Genomic DNA, 21,010 nt, shown 5'->3' with positions numbered 1-21,010 from the left:
TTAACTCTTCAAACATACATTAAAACTTCTAAGACAGATAGTAAACATCGTCAATAAGAATTACTCCTTTTATAAAAAAAATAAAAACATACTCACTTATAAAATAAGAGTTAAATTTTTAAAAAAAAAAACATCGCATTTTAATCACTATCTGTGCTGAATAAAGATCACAAAAAGATATGCCCATTAATCACTATAGTAAATTATTCTTTAAACAAAATATTTAAAAAATATTTCGAGAGATTTGGTATTTACCAACAACTTAAATTATACTAGATATTTTAAATTTCAGTGATTATTCTCCTTTGGTCAGATAGATTTGTGAATATGATTATGTAATATAAATATCTATTTGCAAAAAATTCTATTAACATTGCTCACAAACAGGAACAAGAGGACTGTGGGCCAATCTTCAGTATCTTCACTGTCCACAGAACTCACACTGCCAGTTCTGAAATAAAAAATAGTTATAAAATTTATAATGATTAAAAAAGTCACTAAATATTCAACATTGGTAAAGAAAGTATTTTATTTGATTTAAAAAGTTTATAAATAATTGTACTATTATTTTTAACTTCTCAATTAAATAAATTTAATTTAATGGACTAAAATTCTATCATATTCGTTCAGAAGAAGAAAAAGTCAATAAAATTGAATAAACAATCACCTGGTAGAATTTTATCATAGTAATTTTGAAAAAAATCACAGAAAATAATTTTACTATTATTATCAACTTTCCAATTCCAAAATGTATTTAAATGAAATAAAATTACAAAATGTGTTTAAAACAAAAAGTGCATTAAATTAAATAACAATTACCTAAGCCTTGGTAGACATCCATTTTCGTCAATAGTGGGCAGAAGTGATGTAAGACGATCTGTTGGTCGAAGAAGTTTCAATGTGCGCGAAGATAATTTCCAAACAAGTCTTTGCCTGTGTGGACTTTTATCTTGATTGTTATACCTCGACAGTATGTTGACAACACAACCGTGACAACTGAAGAAGCTGGAGTCAGGAATCTACAAGTCAAAAAAGTAAAACAAAATTAAAATCAATCAACAATATAAATGTAGCAATAGGAAAAATTAATATGGAATTTTTGGACTGTGGATATTTATTTATAATTTAATTACCCTGCACTGTTTCTGCATGTGAATAGCAAAATCAACCAATTTAAGCATCGTTTGAGCAGTATGAGATTCCAATTGAGACACACAGCTATCAAGTTGGGTGCATAATAAAACAAGAGCCAGCTCACATGGTCTTACATTTGCACAAGTTGAATCACAAGCTACTATTTCTAGGCGCATTATCAAATCTTCCTCCTGAGAATTAAAACATTAATTAAACATATGTAAAATCCTATTGTATACAATAGTATATAATTGTAATTACTTACAGTAACAACTTTTTGGAAAGGCTCTAGTACCCCAATTCCAGAGCCCTTTGCTTAAACATGGCATGTAATGGACGCAAGAAGGTCAAAGCTGTAATTGGTGGACAACCAGGTTGGGCACCTAGTTTGTCGGCAACAATTGTAGCCATACGAGTCAAATCACCAGCAGTGCATCTGCATTGTGAAATAAGTACTAAATCTTCAGGATCCATTGCAGGTAATGACAGTTGTTGATTGGCTAGATATAATGAACCTACACTGATGCAGGCCATGTGCTTGGGTTTACCTGTAACATAAATTGCTTGTTAATAGAATAAAAATAAATCATCCTCATTGCATCATCTGATCTAAAACTGCATTTGTTTTAGTTTATATACATTTTAATCTTGTTTATCTATGGTTATATATATATATATTTTTATGTAAAAGTAGAAATTTATATCCTAAGATGAAAATATATATTTTTCTTTTATTTAACTTATATAATTTTAGTATTCACAGTTCAAAGTATATAATAATAATGGTAGCTGGCCCAAAACAGAACCAGATTATGAGAGTATCACAAATCAATATACCCTTCCAGATTAAAGATTATATTGCTCACCTTCATTTTTGTGAGAAATCGATCAACTAAATTGATGGCAGCAAAGAGTACTTCTGATGGCATATCATACCATACTTTAAGGCAACGCAGGACATGAGCAGCACCATCTCTGGTTCCAGCTGTGATCTCACCAAATTCCTGTAAATTTATGATTATCAGTTTTTTTATCAATAGCAGTTACTTCTCAAAATACACAGGTTAAAATGGTATCTTTTTAAGTTTGCAAAATAAACTAATTAAAATTATTCTTAATAGTAATAAATAGATTTTAGAAGAAACTAACAATATTTCAGAGAAAGAATTGGTAATATTAAAAATATGATATTTCCAACCAATCTGTAGCTAATTACTAACCTCCGTGCCAACAGGTAGATATAAATTGGGCTGATATTTGGATTCAAGCGCCAGCGCTTCCAACAGCTGGGCTTCCAGAGTTTCCATACAATTCAATGCCTTATCAGTTTCATTATCAACAGCAGTTACTTCACAATCCATTACATCCACAGGTTGTTCTAATTTCTTCTCTTCTTGGATTTCTTTCGCCGGTGCAGCAATCTTATTACATTCAGCCAGTGCTTGAGACATCTTCTTTCCATGATGATGGTTTGTGTGGATTTTCCTATTATTGTTGAAATGCTTCCTTCGAGAGTTGTTACTGGCTCTTTTGCTGGACCGCACCGGAGCACCCGGTGTCCCGGGCCGGCCGCAAGCCTGCTGCATCATGGTGACTCGTTGGCGACGTGGAGGTTTGGAAACTATTGTTCGCTTCGCCTCCGACGGTCACTACGTGACACCAGACCAGGGCTGGCCTAGTACCTACGGCCAAAAAGCACGAATTAAACGATACCGTCTTTACTAAACCAATAATCTTGTCCAGAAATATTCAGTCTTTCGTGCAACTAACTCTTAAGATTCCAACTACGTTTTCTTGATGCAGATAACGATAATGGAGAATTTTAAGAAAGTTGCACAATATCCTTATATTTTATAGACAAGACTTGAGTTATAGTAAATTAGGTAACGTTTGAAATAATTAGGTACTATACACTGTGTGAACACAGTGTAGGCCGCAAATCAAAAACGAAAATCGTATTTAATTTGCTATTTAGTCCCTGATTCTAGTACAAATCGGTAAGAAGTCTAATAGACCTCGAACCTTGGTACTGCTTTTTATATTCAGCTAAAAGCTGAATCAAACAAAAATAAAATTCGGTCTGGTGTACAAGCACGTGGTCAGGAAAATATACAGACCAGAGGCGCCTTTGAGTTTATAAAACTTACGCTGCTGAAGTAGGATGTTATGGTCAATATATAAATAAGAACATGTATATAGATATATAAATTATTTCAATTAGAAATACTAAAACATTTTAAGTAGGTGATAATGCAAGATTATTTGTGAATTACATATCAAAATACTAAGTAGTTTTTACTAATTACTGCAAATATAACTAATATGTCTGAAGCCTGATAGAACCAAATATGTATATTTGAGAAATACGTTACAGATAAATATTATTGCTACAATACGTTATTGATAAATATCGTTCCATCCAGAAACTTTAAACTTTGGTCTTGCACGATTCAAATAATTTATTGCATCAGTCAAACACATCACAATAACATCAAACTACAAATCTGTTTCTTCAGATGGTAGAACAACAATATTGCTCTAAATTTAACACTATGCAAAACATGGTAAGTGCAACAGCGTGTGTGTTGACATAATATACAGAAAACATAAAAATATTTGTACAAAATATGGTAATAAAATGAACAAAACTATCTTACAATGTGTTCGACACAACGTACTAGTTGAAAAGGAAAGAAAAACGAGGCATTCTAAAAGATGTTTTACAAACTACGCAGATTGTCCACTACTTATCGTCTTGGTACGCATACATGAAAATAAGTCTCATATTTATATATTACGAAGTTTGTATGAAATTTTGCAATACGACGCATTAAATTAGTCGGGTTTAGTCGCATAATATTTATTCTAAATGAAAGAAAATAATCCTGGAAAATAATAATATTCTGAATGCACACCTTCAGCCTCTTAAAGAATTTATATCACCGGCTTACAACAAATCTTTGTCAAGCAAATATATAAAAATAACATAAAACAGCTTAAATATAAAATAATGCTGGTGCTGATGAACCATTGAGTTAGTAAGAAATAAGAATTCAACTATGATAAAAATGCAGAACATATATTGAGGTCAATAAAAATCATTAACAGCGTCCACAATAGGTTAGAATAAACAAAATTATTCTTCTAACATTAATATTGAACCAATACCAAAAAAATCATTTCGTTGCCAAAGAAACCAGAAACCCTCGGATCGAGTCCTGGCTTCCTATATAATAATAAATTGTAATACCAAATATGAAAACATGATATTGGAAATTGAATTTGATCGGAGTTAGGATATAATAAGAATACTAAATATGCTAATATGTTGATATTTAATTTGTAGTGAAAATTAGTTTGTTAAAAAGTTGTGTATTTTAGAAAGAAAAAAATGTGAAAAAATCAATAAGGAGTGTGATAAAATTAAGATGATGTAGAACGTTGAATAGAAAAGGATGTGGCTAAATGCTTTTGAAGAGAACAAAAAAAAAATAGAATAAAATTAAGGTGGCCGGATTTCCACCTTGTATCCCGGGTTTTTCTAAAAGCAATATTTATACCGGATTTATATCTTTTTGTCTTTTTAATTGTCCCGTTTTTTCGAAAATTTATATGTAAATTAACAAAAATCAGGAAAAAAAGAAAAAGAAAAAATTCTATTTTTTTTAAATTAATTATGAAGAAAATTGTGTAGAAATTGTACAAAGCATAAAAGCGCAAAAAAACCTGAATATATAACAAAAGTATTACATATGATCGAATAATAGAGTTCTTACTAAAAGTTCGCAATTCTGATTAACAAAAATTGATTCATATAAAAAAAATTTTTATTATATCTTTAAATAGCGTTTGTTATTAGCCTTTTTCCCATCCCGGATTAGCACAACTAAAAATTGACTTAAAAAAATATGGTCACCTTAATAAAATTCATATTGGAACCATTTCAGGCAATTGAATACTGTATTAATGTAAATAAGTTTATTTACACTTAAGCTAAGAATCACAACTATCGTGAATTTTCAAATATGACGCAATTCGAAAGTTGTGAGAGCGTCTCCGCGACATCAGCTGAATAACATTAAAGCATAAAATTTCTTCTGTATAAAGCAAAACACTACGACGAATTGACCTACTAAACTTCCGGAAAAAATATGATAAATGGATTAAAAATAATTGCCGAAACTAGCATATAATTTAAATTTATTGATGCATTAATCGATAATTTTATTGCATGATAAACATGACCGACTAAAAACGAAATCGACAATTTATCATAAGTTATTGTATGTCGGGACCTAAAGCGCAATTCTCTTTTATGAGGAAAGCCCTTCAAACACCCAACAGTTTAATCTAGCAGAGATTTAGGATGATAGAAGGTATTTTGAACCTAAAACCAGCTGGACTCTGCACGAAAGAATTTTACCTACTTTTTTTAAGCCTCAGTTGGGATCGAACCCGGGTTTTAAATTTGAGAGTCGAGAACGATAACCACTCGACTACCTAGCCTTGGTAAACTGACACAACATATGCATGTATAATGGAAATGTAAAGTATATAAGAAAATGTTTCACTTTCAGAAAAAGTATGTGTGTAAAGTATTCCACAATTTTAAATCTACGTTTTTTTTAATAGTTACAAACATTGATTTGTAGTTTTAAGTATTTATGTCTAGTATTAAGTGTGATGAAGTTGTATGTAAAAGTGTAATGAAGTTGTATGCATGTTGTATGTAAAAGTGTAATGAAGTTGTATGTAAAAAGTGTAATGAAGTTGTATGCATGTTGTATGTAAAAGTGTAATGAAGTTGTATGCATGTTGTATGTAAAAGTGTAATGAAGTTGTATGCATGTTGTATGTAAAAGTGTAATGAAGTTGTATGCATATTGTATGTAAAAGTGTAATGAAGTTGTATGCATGTTGTATGTAAAAGTGTAATGAAGTTGCATGTATAATAAAGTGTAATGAAGTTGTATATATAAAGTGTTAAATATGCCTAGTATAAAGTGTTGAAGTTGTATGTATAAAGTGTTGAAGTAGTATGTATAAAGTGTTGAAGTTGTATGTATAAAGTTAAATGAATATGTCTAGTATAAAGTTGAATGAATATGTCTAGTATAAAGTGTTAATTATGCCTAGTATAAAGTGTTGAATATGTGTGTAGTGTATAAAGTGTTGAATATGTGTAAATATGTATTTATGAAGTATGTCTAATATCAAATGTTGCATATGTATGTCTAGTATTAAGTGTTGTTGTATATGTATATCTAGTATTAAGTGTGTGTGTATGCTAGCGTTGTATATATATAGATATTATTAAGTGCCTAATTTTTCAGAGCAATATTTTTTCTGATCTTTTGATCTTTAATTTATACTTAGTATTAGAATTGTATCATTGCCATGAGTAACTACATGTAAATGAAATTTTGCTTTATTGCAAGTCGTATTGATTTCCCGATACCTTAAAAAATCAACCTAATAAAAATTGAGATTAAGCTATTTAGAAAAATAATAATCAACGCGATTTCTATTGATATTCCAAATTATAATATTTGTAATTGTATAAATTTATAATTTATAAAAAATGTATAATTTATAAAAACATATTTAATTCCATTTCGTGTTCTAAAAAATTATTTTATTTAAGTATGGAAATCAACGGTAATCAGTAAGTAAAAACTGAGCGGGATATAACTCTGTCAATATAAAAAAAAAATCGCATTTTAAGTATTTGTTAAAATAATTTTAAATCGACTATGGCTCACTAATATCTTTACTCCAACAAATCATATACAAATTCAGAATCCATTACACATTCGCAAATGGCAAGGTCATTTTACTATTTTACATGTTAGTCGAGGTCCAGTTACGGCATAGCAATAAAAAATCCAGCAAAAAAAAACTTGATCCAAAAAAGTAAAATTATAGCTCTGAGAAGTGATAAGAATATATTCACAAGAATTCAAATATGCATTCGTGCAGGGTAATATGATATACATTGTGTTTAACTTTGTCATATCAAATGAAGAATGCAACGATTAAAAAAATAAACATGATAATCTAATCAAATTAAGGTGTGAAACTTTCTCAGTATCTGGAACTCATTAGCAATATTTTAAGATATATTTTATATAGAAAACAAATCTTTAAGCAAATCAATACCATATCTTATCTGTTGATCATTTTTCAAACTCAGCTTCAGTTACTAAGCTCAAATAGTTGATAAAAATTTAATAAACATATCAATAATTAAACAGAAAGCCGACGACTTGTTTTGTTGTATTTATTTTGATCAATTCAAGAGGAGATAACGTTATCCATAATTTTACACCAAACATTATAAAGATAATGAACTAATAAAAATATGTTAATACTGTCTGAAGTACTGAAAAGATCAGCTTAGAGTAATCTTAGGGTATTTGAGTAATATAAATAAAGTAAAAGATAATAAAAATTTCGAACAAACTGCCAAATTACACACTGGCTCACTACCAATGATAAAAATAATCAGATAATTTATTTTATACCTTATGACCATTAATCAGATCACATAATACTGCAATATTGCAAATAAATAAATAAAAGATCTTATAGCATTGTTACTAAGCAATTTACATTTGAGTCAAATCAAAGCAATTAAATGCAATCTAAATTATTATCTACATTATCTTATAAAATTAATTAATTAATTGAGCTATGATTAGTAAAAATGCCTCAGTAAATTTATTTTTGAAAAATAATTGAACAGCAATTGGGCTTTATCTATCGTCCTCATGTTATATTAAAATTATGTTAACAGAAATTGATAGACTAAAATACACAGTACAACAAAGCTAATTATTGAATTAGAAAAAAAAATATATAAAACTTCATAAAATGTATAGTTCAGACAATAAAGCTATAGTCTATAATCAGTCTTGTGTATGTCTGGTGTATTTTATGCTAAATTGGAAAAGCAAGATTTGGCAAAATATAATAAAGCCTATGGCAAATATTGATAAATAAAATCTGACTACATTTTTTTTACTCCTTCGAACACATAATCGACCTATAATCTCAACACGTGGAGGCGTTAAACAAAAAATCTTCACTTACAAAAACCAGTTTAAACTTTTTGTTGGGTCACCATCAAACTATTAACAATTGAAGACCTGGTTATAAAGTATTATTGAACGCCACAGAACACCAGATCGATCAAGGTCATTTTTTTTATTTACAAAAGTGAAATCAATCGGTATTACATATCGATTCACGTTCATGTTTTTGTAAACATCTCGTCTCTATGAGATAAGTGAAATGTTATTGTTATGAGATTCGTCTGAGGTGAAGTAGATAGTAGACGGACGAGACGCATTAACTTTGTTTACAGAGAAAACCAACCTATGGTATAAATGAAATTAGGAATAGGATGTGAAGAATTAGTATTAATTTTGAATCTTATGCCTGTTGCGAACATAGATAGCAATATGTTTCCAAGTGAAAATAGCCCTTGCCCGGCGTTGCTGCACCAATAAAAAGTCAGCCCTATCAGATTAATTCTAGTAACAAAAATCATCAAATATGGATGGATTAACCATTGGGTTACCATCTAAAAATACCAAGGAAGGAGAAGTTTCAGCCCAACTGCTCATAGGACGTAAGGTTCTGATTGCTGTTAAAAATGCAAAAAAAAGCCTGTTGCGAGCAATGTAAGATATTAAAAAATAAAGCAAAAAACGAAGATTCCATGTAAATTAAAGTTGATCTAAAAAAATTAAAACGCTTTTCTATATACTCATAGTTAACAGCAATCAGAACTTCCATTCTAGAAGTTTAGTCTAAAAAAGCCATATTATTTTTTAGTTAATTTTACCTTGGTCCTAGAGTTATTTATGGTCATGGTTGAAAAAATTCTATTTTCATTTTATTAACTTCCCGTAGGGCAAGTTATAGTAATCGCAAATAAATCGGAAATGATAATTTTTATATATCTTTACGTTTCAAAGGTTTCTGAATATTTTGGCATACCTTAGAAAAAATGGATGTATGTGTGTATATGTGTGTGTGTGTGCGGATACAAATTTTAGTCGACGATTTCGGGAACACCGATCAACCGATTTGAATAATTCAAAAAGCATTCGATTCGTATTGATAAGCAGACGTGCTGATTAGTTTTTGGCGAAGGCAGGTCTAGCCGGTTCGAAGATATGGGGCAAAAAGTGCCAAAAACGGCAACTCAGTTTTTTAGGAGAACGGAGCGTCCGATTTGAATAATTCAAAAAACATTTTACTTGTATTAACAAGATGAAGAACTGATCAAATTTTCATGAAAGCAGGTCAAGCGGTTTCGGAGATCTAGTTAAAAAAGTAAAATAAAATGCCACCTGGCGGTCAAAAATGATCATTAGACATATGCACATCAAATTATCAGATATTTTATGGAGATTTTAACAATAAGTATAAATTTTGTTTACATTCCTCACCAAATTTCGTGTTCAGTACCAATGCTTACCGTTAGACGATGGCGCGGCGCTTACGTGCTTCGATATTTCCTCTCAATGCAGTTAAAGCAGTACGACTGCTTTGAAAAAAAGTTCAGAATTTCCAAAATATTTCAAAATACACTTTTCTTCAAAATGTTTTTTTGGGATCGTTCAAGTATTACGTAAGCAGATTTATTACAATTATTTATTCCCCCATCCCGCTTGTCAGCAAAAGTAAGCAAAGCTCTCACCCCCTGCCCCCATGCTTAAGTAAACATTTTGCAACTAATGTGTTGCTTTTTTTAAAAATTGTAATTATTAGGTTATAATTATAATTTTAAAAATAATGTAAGGTTGCCATTCGGTAAAAAATAAAAATACTACCTATGACGTAATCATCATCTAGACTCCCCTGCCCCTATGTCACCCAAAATAAGCAAATCAATAACCCCCGCCCCCCTATAGTGCTTACGTAATACTTGAACAGCCCCTTTTTTAAAAAAAGTAAATTTTTGTCAAAATATTATAGTTTCTCAAAAATCTAATTTTTCAGAGTAAATTTTTTTCAAAAATGTTAATCTTAAAAAAAAATTTTGGTACGGGAAGTTTCAGCAGCAGTTGCCTTAAGGCACGATGCCATGCGCCCCACTAGTTTATTATATATGATCGTTTTTGCTCAACATTTGCCATATTATATTTTAGCAAAAATAGTGCAAAACATTTGAAAGTTGTTTTATAACATTGGGCAGGCCCACTTGTTTATTCAATATGTTAGTCTGCGCGATATCTACCGTAATATTGTGTGGCGTGATGCTAAAAATTTTAAGATAGCACGACGCCTGTATCTGTGCCCTGTGCTTGTGTTTGTGTCAATATTTATTAATAAATATGTTTACGTTCCGTCGTCCATATGAATACCAATGGCCCGCATATTCGCGTCAGAAATATAGGCGCAGAATGGAGTGAAATTTGACCTTATTTTGTTATTCAATAATGAAACTTCAGAGTCGCTAGTCTTTTTTTTTTTTTTTTTTTTTTTTTTTTTTTTTTTTTTTAAACTTTATTACTAATTATTTTTTCTTTTTTTTTTTTTTTATCTTACATGCTACATATATTTTACTTTTTCTTTACATATTTTTACTGTTTATTACATTTTTCTTTACGAATATTTCTTCCAAGGGCAGGTCCGTGGGTTGAGTTGAAAATGCACTCAATCATGGTTGCACGATGTCAGAGCCTTTACATTTTTCTGTTGTATAGGGATACAAATTCGACTTCCTTTTTGTATTTCAAAGCGATACCATCTTAGTACCTCTTTACTTCCAAGTGGCGTGTTGCCACTACAGCTTTGCCCACGAAAGGCCATTTTCACTTGAAATCATATTTGAAATCTATGATTTCAAGTGAAAATTTGGTATCAAGCTGTTTTGATACCGAACCGACCGAGGTTGGATTCGAACCCGGGACTAGGATTTGCTAGCCCACGTTCTTACCACGGGACCACGACCGGTCCTCATCTTATCGGAGGACGTATATATGTCATTTTCGTACATGATACGAATTTTAATGTTTGTTTAAATGACATTTGAACATTTTATTTTTGGCATTTTGCGCGTCAGCTGTCACTACCTTTATTAGAATTGCAAAAACGGTAATATGCCAATATCTCCACTATCAATATTGAGGTAAAATTTCAATATTTTTATACGTACGTTTTCTCACTCGTAAAAATGAAATTACACGATTCTGTGTTAAATCAATTTTAATGGCTACTTTCCTTAAAAATATGTTTAAAGTACATATTTGAAAGTTTTGCATTCTTAAAGTGGGTGCGTTATAATGAATATTGTGTGTTCATATATTTACTTTATAATGAATACTTGAAAGGAATATTTTTTATTGTATTGACGTTTTTTAACCGAATCTAACAAAAATATAAAATTATATTATCTACATATATATAAAAATAAGTCGGGTTTTCCTTCCTGACGAAATAACTCCAAAACGCACGATTTCGACAATTTTGCATTCGTTGGAAAGGTCTCGGGCTCCGCAAGGTTTATGGCTAAGAATATTAGTGGCGCATGCCATTGTGCCTTAATGCAAATTGCTGGAACTTCACGCACCGTAATTCGAGTAATGACATTAGTGAGAATTATCAGAATTATGCTTGGTTAAGTCAACGAGCAATTCTTGCCGCAAAGAATAATGATGCACACGCACTGAATTTCACCATTTAATCAAAAATTGCTGGCGATTTGGTGATATACCAATGATTCCGACTGGTCTTCCGTTTTCCGACTTCAAACAATTGCAATTTCCAGTTCGCCTTGCGTTCGCAATGACAATTAACAAGTCGCAAGGCCAATCGCTTTGTGTTTGCGGGATAAATTTCAAATAGATTATTTAGAAAATTATTGTTTTTCACATGGGCAGTTATACGTTGCCTGTTCACGAGTTGGAAAACCATCCGCTTTGTTTGTGTTAACGTCAGACCAAAAAACAAAAAATGTGGTTTACCAAGGAGCACTTCAATGAAGAGGATAATTTGCGGATTCACTTTCATTTACTTAGAGAAGTTCAACTAAAAAATACTTCATTTTTGTAATCGAAATAAATTCATTACTGTTCATTATATTACGGTAATATAAAACAAACAAAAAATTTCTTCATCTTTCTCACGAAACTATCTGGTGGCGAAACGGAGTTCGTCGGGTTTGCTAGTATATATATAAAATCAAAAGATCAAAAGATACTTTGCTGAAGAAACCATACCTATAAATGAATTCTGATCACCCGTGCATTTGTCCCAAGAATAAGGGTTAAATTTTGCATATCCGAGAAGTTTCTTGGCCAGTGCCATTGAACGATATTAAAAAAAATTACAAACACACACACACAGACAATAATATATGTATGACGAAATATCTTTTTATAAAATCTTAGGTCATTAACCACTAACAGCTTAATTATCTTTTATCAATTAAATAACCATTAGTCTTAACTAAACACAGCCAAATATAGATATTGCCTGGATAATTACTTTCAAATGTATCAATATTGACGTAAAAGTCGAGAAACATGTCAATAAAAGAACGATGCCATATATGTATTTATGGAAGAAAATTTATGTCCTCCACACTTAAAGCGTTTCATTGGCAAGTAAAAAAGCAAAGTATTGCGCAAATATATTCTCGAACGAGGATAGTAGTGTTGAGTTTGTTTGAGGCAAGACCACCTACGCCTAGCAATCAATATTGAAGATACCGTGTAATCAAAAACATGGTAACAGTACCATGGTAAAAATAAAAAGTAGTGGTATATGGAACCGGTCCTTAAGGCAAATTGCTAGAACTTCCAGTACTAGAATTAAATACTCGAAGAAAAAATCAGTAAACAAATATTGATCAATGATCAATAACAATAGTTTTAAACATTTTCAAATAGATAATTATAATCACTACATATTTTATCGTTCATAAAATATAAAGTGACGATCTTATCGTTCAAAGCATTTGAGAATGTTTACATTAGCAAGAGGTGCCGAATGAATCCATCTGAGGATATATTTCTTACGATTGGAATAAAGCATTTGAAACATATACATTTCCAAACTGAATTGTAAATTTAAAATTCATATTTAAAGTATAAAACTTTTCATATTTTTGCATATTTCGAGAAAAAAATTTTTTTTTGCTAATTCTGATATTTGTCTGAACCATACAAGTGAACTTCAAAAATTAAAAATCTTGGTATGGAACCCAAAAAAATTATAACAAAATTAGTACTGATATTCAAAATCTCTATAAAATAACTGATAATTTGATAAATATATGTCTAATGATAATTTTGGACCGCCAAATATCATTTTTTACCTTTTCCTCTGTTCATATTTTTATATATGTATTAAATTCTTTTTTAAACACAGACCGCGTCTGGAGTACGACGACCTGATTAATTTAAAATTTAAATACAATAGGCTTCTTAACTGGTCATAATAAAAATTGAGAACTACAAACACTATGGCTGTTTACAGCAATTTTGTATTCATTAACACGTTCGGAGACAGCAAAAGTTACAGCAAGATACAAAAATTGAGTCGTTTGATTTTTAAATTGATTGTGATATCCGAAATTTGATTAAATAACGTTTATAAAGGTAGTCGGATCATCATATTTTATGGACCGATTCTGCCGCACAACAAACCAATGTTATGGCAAGGCTATGTTATCAAGAATTTTCCATACTAAATATTGTCAAAAGCCATGTGGTTGCTCTGCAGTCAGGCGTTTTTCTCAGGTTGTCAGATAGAAAACCTAACCTAGAAACCGCACAAATGTCAAAAAAACGATCTTAGATAACAGGGTCTTTCTGACCCAGCTTCATAACATACGAGTGACGTTGCAGTTTATGTGTGAAACGCCTGAATGCACAGCAAATACATGGCATTTTGACAGTATTCAGTATGATTCAGTAGCATAATTTATGAAAGTTGGAGCGTAACATGGCCTTGCCATAACACTGGTCTGCTGTGCTGTAGAATCGGCAAATCAATCGTTATTTACGATGGATGCTACAGCATCCACATCAAGAATAACGCTTCTGTTTCACCTAATGTGCTTGCCCAAGCTAATTTTTGACCACGAGAGAAGATAATACGAAAATACCTGAAGAATCAGGTAGTCATTACCTTGACAGGTATAATAATAACAAAAACGTAAAATAAATAAAATTAAATTCAAAATGATTGACTATGAAATTTGAATGCTATAGCATTCACGTCCAGGAACGTTTTGAGTACACTGCTTTTAACTCATTTTCAATACTTTCAATTCAACAGCAAACACAAATAATTTGATAATTACTAATACTAAATCAAATTCAGGATTTAAAATATTTTTTCTTATCACAACAAATTGGAATAATCCATCTGTATAACATGTATATATAAGAATAATAATTTAATATAAAAAAGACCACTAATAACAAAATATGAAGCTGCAATAGAAAAATAAAGTGGCCGGGTAATTCGCAAAATATTAATTACCATATTTAATTTGATTTATATACTGATCCATTATTCGATGGGCAAAAATAAAAATTATTAATATTGAATTAATAATTATTTGAGAAAGTGTTTCAATGCTGCATGCATTGTTAATTTTACGACTAACTAGTCCAGTCCAATAACGCAGTAATTTCACTATTTTTATGGGCTTCTGGCCAAATTTGAAAATTTTTAACTCTCTATCAAAAGCAATCTTTGTAAAATATCATATACATATTTTTTTATCATAATCCTCATATTACATATACAAAATGAAAATGACAAAATTATATTAACACTGATAAATACATCACGAGTTGTTTTAGCAATCATTTTGGCACAAGGAAGTGTTATCGTAGAAAACATTCCTAGAATGAGAGCAACGGCCACAGCTTTTGTAAACAATCTTATCATACATTTAATGGCCATTATGTAATTCTTAAATTTAGTATAAAAAACAATCTGCATTTTATACCAAAAAAAACATTTTATACTTTTGAGTAATGCAATCTCATATTTGCATTGAAGTAACCCAAATTATTAGGTCGCTTGTAAATATTTTATTTGTACCATTATTTTAGGATTTATCTCCTCAAATTTTATTTCGTTAGATAAAGGTGATTTTTAAATGATACGAAAATAAACCAAGAAAAATATTGCAATAAACAATAATAAATCCCTGACATAATTCTCATACTGAAAAAAACAAGAACACGTGCCAATTCTTATCTTGATGAAGTTGCTGCAATGTTACACATGTCAAATTCCATTAACATATGAATATACATTGAGTGAAAATGGATTAATTTAAAAAACGCATAATTTGCAAATATAAATAAATAAAGAACGCAACAAAAATTAAAATTAATTACGGAATGAACGTAACGACCTTGGATTTTGGTTTTTAGTGATAGTTTTTGTATCATTAAAAGGCCACCAATGGATATAAACCAGCAAATATCCAATAATAAATAATGATAAATAGAAGCACAAACTAGTGGGGTGCATGGATGGCATCGTGGCTTAAGACAAATTGCTGGAACTTCCCGTACCATAATTAAAAATCTTGGTACGGAACCCCAGAAAATTAAAACAAAATATAATTTCATGTACATATGTCCAATAAACATTTTTGACCGCCAAATGACATTTTTTTAACTTATTTTTATTGAGAGTCCATAACCGCTGGACGTGCCTTCACAAAAATTTAATCAGTTCTTCATCTTGTCAAGACATTTTAATAATCCAAAAATGTTTTTCTCCGTTCTCTTAAAAACTGAGTTACCGTTTTTAGTACTTTTTGCCCCGTATCTTCAGAACGGCTAGACCTGCCTTTGCCAAAAACTAATCAGCAGGTCTCCTTATCAATACGAATCGAATGTTTTTTGAATTATTCAAATCGGTTGATCGGTGATCCCGAAATCGTCGACGAAAATTTGTACCCGCACCCACTCACGCATACACACACATCCATTTTTTCTAAGGTATGCCAAAATGTTCAAAAACCTTTGAAACGTAAAAATATATAAAAAAAATTATTATTATAAAGCAGATAAATTTACATCAAAATACCTAAAAATATAAAAAGCTTGATAACTAGGTACGAGTAGAGTCAAGTATCAAGATTTCGTAATACAAAAATATCTAAATACGTTATCACTTCGGAATATTTTTCGCATCGAAGGAAGATATAGATAGAAATATATTAAATTTACATATTTATGATCGCTTATCCACATAACGATCTGAGATAAAAATGTTGAATATTGAAATTTTGAGAGTGATTACAGTAATGTTTGCACAGGCTAGCAGAAAATATCTTCCTGAAGTTACAACTGATAATCAGTAAATTCGCCGAATTTTTAATGACTATATATAATTTAAAATCACGAGCAAAATTTGCCTTTTAATGAGCGAGATTAAAAATTATCTATGAGAAACAGCTGTTTGAAATCGCCTTATCCATATGATATAAAGTTACATTTATCGAATATAATGCATTAAAAACTTTGTGCTGGAAAAAGCTAATAATAATCAAATTAATTAAATTAATATAAATAAATGAATTATAATTTATTGTTCTTTGCAATTTTCTAAAAAAAAAATCGAGTTTAATGAGAATTTTATTATATTCCAATATATGCTATATAATTTTTATTCTGTTCTCAAAATATTTCTGGTTTAAAATGATCAAGCAATTTATAATTATAGTATTTCTCATCACGAACGAGAAGGTCGTCTAGTATTTGAATATCAAACGTACCATTAAAAAAATAAACTGTAAAAAAACTTGAATAGTCAATAACAAAGTTTAGCAAAATAAATGTAATTTTGCCCAGACAGAATTTATTTAGTATTTTATGCGTAGATTTAGATAGTTTGAAACAACGCACAGTAATTATGCAAGAGGAGATATTAATAACAACATGACGCAATCTGAAGTAACAGAACATTTGATAGAATTAGTCTCATTATAAAAAAAAATTGTTCAAGTTTGATAAATAATAATGAAAATTATGATTCCATAACAATTTTCTAAAGAAGAGTTTGAATTTACTGTATTTTTTTTTAATTTTCTTACAAGAGCAATGAAGATATACTAATATCATAGAAGATACTACTCATAGATAAACAAGTATAAAGATTCTGCCATTTTAAATCAAAATTTGTTTCATGAGGTTCCCATCTAATTGAAATTAGACTGTTTGATAAATAATAATTAATGTCTGTCATTTTCAAACGTATTTAGAAAAAATAGGTTAAAAAATAATATAAGGTTAGGATAGTATTAATTCTAAAACAAAAATTGGAATATTTTATAACAATTTATTTGTAAAACTGCGGAAAACTACAGTCGTTATTAAATACACATGTATTTGTTAGCAATGACGCAATACCCATATAATCCACAGCTTCATAAACAGCCTACAGATTAGACCAGTGGTTTCCAACCTGTGGGGCGCGCAGCTGTTTTCAAAATACATAGTATTTTCGATCTGCCTTTACAAAATTTCACCAGTTAATCATTTCGTCAAATGTTTTTTGAATTATTTAAATCGGACGCTCCGCTATCTCAAAAACTGAAATACCATTTTTGGCACTTTTTGCCCCGTATCTCCGAAACGGCTAGACAGCCTTTGCCAAAAACTAATCAGGACACGTCTCCTTATCAGTAGGAATCGAATTGAAATTATTCAAATCGCTTGATCCGTGTTCGCGAAATCGTCGACAAAAATTAGTATCCGCACGCACACACACATACATCCATTTTTTCTGAGGTATGCCAAAATGTTCAGAAACCTTTCAAACGTAAAGATAAATAAAAACTTTCATTTTCGGTTTTTTGCGATTACTATAACTTGCCCTATGGGAAGTTAATAAATAAATAAATAAATTTTTATGTATATTTTCACATAGTATTGTATTGTCCAATAAAAAATTATATCAGTTGATGTAATAATTTGTTGACCTAGTAATTTATATTTATATTGCTCAATTAATTAATATATTTTCAGATAAAATCTTTTTTATAAACATTAATATATTTAATATATATAAAAATATATATTCCATATCAGTTGAATATTTTTAAACTAGATCACTAGAAAAATCAAGAAGTTGTAGGGGCGCGATGCGAAAAGTTTGGAAACCACTGAATTACGCACTTACACAGAGCAAGAAATAAAATCATAAATGAATGACTAAAAACTTCTATATGATTTTCCATACTATTGCTCAAGACCCTCATAATTCTGAAACGTTCTGAATAATATGATTCTACGCACTTCTAAGAATAATGCATTAGTCAGTGTGGCTTTTTCGAAAGTCCATTAAAAATAATTTAAAATAATCTATTGTGAAGAAAAGGCACATTATCTACAAAACAATTACGCTCCGGAATGAATAAGTAAAATTCGGTAAAATTCCACTGTTATCAGGTTTTTTTTCCTACGGCATTGACTAACTAATGTAATTTTGAACTAAATATATATATAATGTGAAATAAAGGAAATTTGGAATCATAATTATTCCAATATTATATAACAATATCAGAAATATTGTAGAATAAAATTAGTCTTCATGATTGAAGTTGGTCAATTAAAAAGTTACATAAAACAGGGCATTTTGAACAATTCTATATAATTCCTCCACATCTTCTGAAATTAAAGAATTATTCAAATTGTTTTACACAAGCCCAAGATTTTTTTTATAATTAAAACTTGTTCGAAGTCTGAAGACTTTTCGTGCCAAATTATAACTGTAAATCGAGGCAGTAAACAAGGCAGAATTTATTACTAGGCTTTTACGCATATAAAAAAATTACGTAATATATTATGCGAAACTTGATATATGAATATGTATGGATGAATATGTAGTCAAATATTTAAAAAATGCGAATTATTTGTTAATATTTTGCAGTAACATATCAGTGATGTTAATCACTATTACTTTCAAAATCAAGTACTAATTAGTAGAACTCTGAATAATTATTACAAAATTTAATGTTGAAACAACCACTTGTTAAGTAATATTAAAAACTCGAACGATGTTATAAAATGCAAGAAAAAATCTTTGAATCTGGAAACCAAATGTAATTAAATATATTGTTCGTTGTAAATGAAGCCAAGAATATTAACAACCTGATAATATTTATAAAACAAACTTTATTACTCATGTTACTATGAGTAATAAAGCTGAGTTGGATGAAAAGGCAACAAAAAATTACATCATCTGTCAAACGCATATATAACTCGAGTGAATATAAATAGGCATAAATAGGATTCATATAACAAATTATGATTTATTACAAACCTTTAACTAAAAATAATAAATCTCGACTATTTATGACTCGTTAAAATTAAATGAAAGAGAATTTATACAAATTTTCTGAACGATGACAGAGCAAGTATACAATATGGCGTCATTCCACTTCATTGGTTGAAACAAGTTTCAACTTGCACGGAATTTTCGAGAACGCATGGAAATTATTAAAAAATTTTGGTAAATAAATAAATTGTACACGATTTAATCATTTTTAATTAATGATTAATATTTACACTTGGCGATTTTAAATTTTAAGGGATTAGGGTATGGAATGATAAATAATGAATACGTTCATGGAGTGTTTTAAAGGAGGATATGGAATTTATATTAATTAGTATATGGTAATAAGACAAATATAAATAATTCCTGTGCCATTTTTACAGCTCTACAATTGATTACCATCTCCCTTAGCAACCATGGTAAACCGTCCAATTTTGCAGACTATACCCAAAATTGAAGATTTACCTACTAGTAATAAGTAATATTTAATTATAATATATTTTTTAGATCACTTACCCGGATGCGTCCGTGGATAAATCTTGAATTAAGTATCAACCAATCTTGAGAAAATATGCTCACAGTATTCACGAACAAAGTTGACTCGCGAATGACAGTGACAGTAAAGTGGATGCGGAATTTTCAGGAACTAGCATACTCCCTCCATTTGGTGACGCTGACATTGATTCCGCGCACAAAAATAGTACATCAAAATATTATTTACTTTTTATGTAATTTAAAAAGACGAAAAGAAAAGCTTGTTTACTGCAACAGAAATATTGTTGAATTTTTCTAACTAGTAAAAAATATATCCCGTATAAAATACAAAAAAGTACAAAATTTTTAAAAATAAATTAATTATAGAATCTAATTACCATTTCGGTGTTAAAGCAGTTTAAAATCACAATTTGTATTCTTTATTTCATTTTCAGACTTATATTTCAGGTTGTTTTGTTCAATAGAACATGACGCAATCTTGGAGCTTTCATAACTTTAAAAACATTTGATATTTTCACTCGTTTGAATGCAGTAGGTTTAATACTTTGTAATCAGATCGTAAAAGAATTAACGAATGCATTGGACCCATTTCGAAAATTAAAAGTTTAAATGAAATTAACACTTTTATTTCAAACGCAATATTTCTGTTGACTAATCTTGTAAACAAACTGTTAGACAATGAATACAATATGTCAGCTGTCAAAGCAGAATGGCGTTCAGATGTCTCCCCACTACATTTCTGGGTTATCGTACACTCCCCACCAAAAGTTTTGTAAGTTCCAGGGTTGTTTATGTCATCACGTAGTCGTCAACCTTCCTAGAATATAATATACAAAATATGATCAACCTTCGTTATCAACATAAGATCAATATTTTATATATAATGATGGTCTTTTCAGAATAGCAAAGCGTTTCATTAGTCTTAAATTATCATGAAAAAATTGAAGAAACTGTTGATGTAGATAAAAAGACTCCTTATTATGAGTAAAAAAGGCAAAAAATAAGCACCTTTAATAAACACTGCTTTTTTTTATTATATACTTTCTTTGCT

General features: G+C 29.9%; 1 protein-coding gene across 1 annotated transcript; it reads right to left on the bottom strand.

The window, feature by feature from the left end:
* Positions 1-367: 367 nt before the first annotated feature.
* Positions 368-20,551, bottom strand: LOC113366600 (cyclin G-like). The gene is given in 9 exon segments (XM_026608232.1): positions 368-399; positions 402-451; positions 820-1,019; positions 1,134-1,325; positions 1,400-1,426; positions 1,429-1,682; positions 1,997-2,138; positions 2,355-2,816; positions 19,981-20,551. Coding segments are annotated over 8 exon segments (1,266 nt in total). The 5' UTR covers positions 2,724-2,816; positions 19,981-20,551.
* Between the last annotated feature and the right edge of the window lie 459 nt (positions 20,552-21,010).

The sequence above is a fragment of the Ctenocephalides felis genome, unplaced genomic scaffold, assembly GCF_003426905.1.
Source record: "Ctenocephalides felis isolate EL2017-DRISC unplaced genomic scaffold, ASM342690v1 CF-g0.4_SCAFFOLD_01170, whole genome shotgun sequence".
In the NCBI taxonomy this organism is placed as follows: domain Eukaryota; kingdom Metazoa; phylum Arthropoda; class Insecta; order Siphonaptera; family Pulicidae; genus Ctenocephalides; species Ctenocephalides felis.
This window is presented reverse-complemented; position numbering and strand designations above follow the sequence as displayed.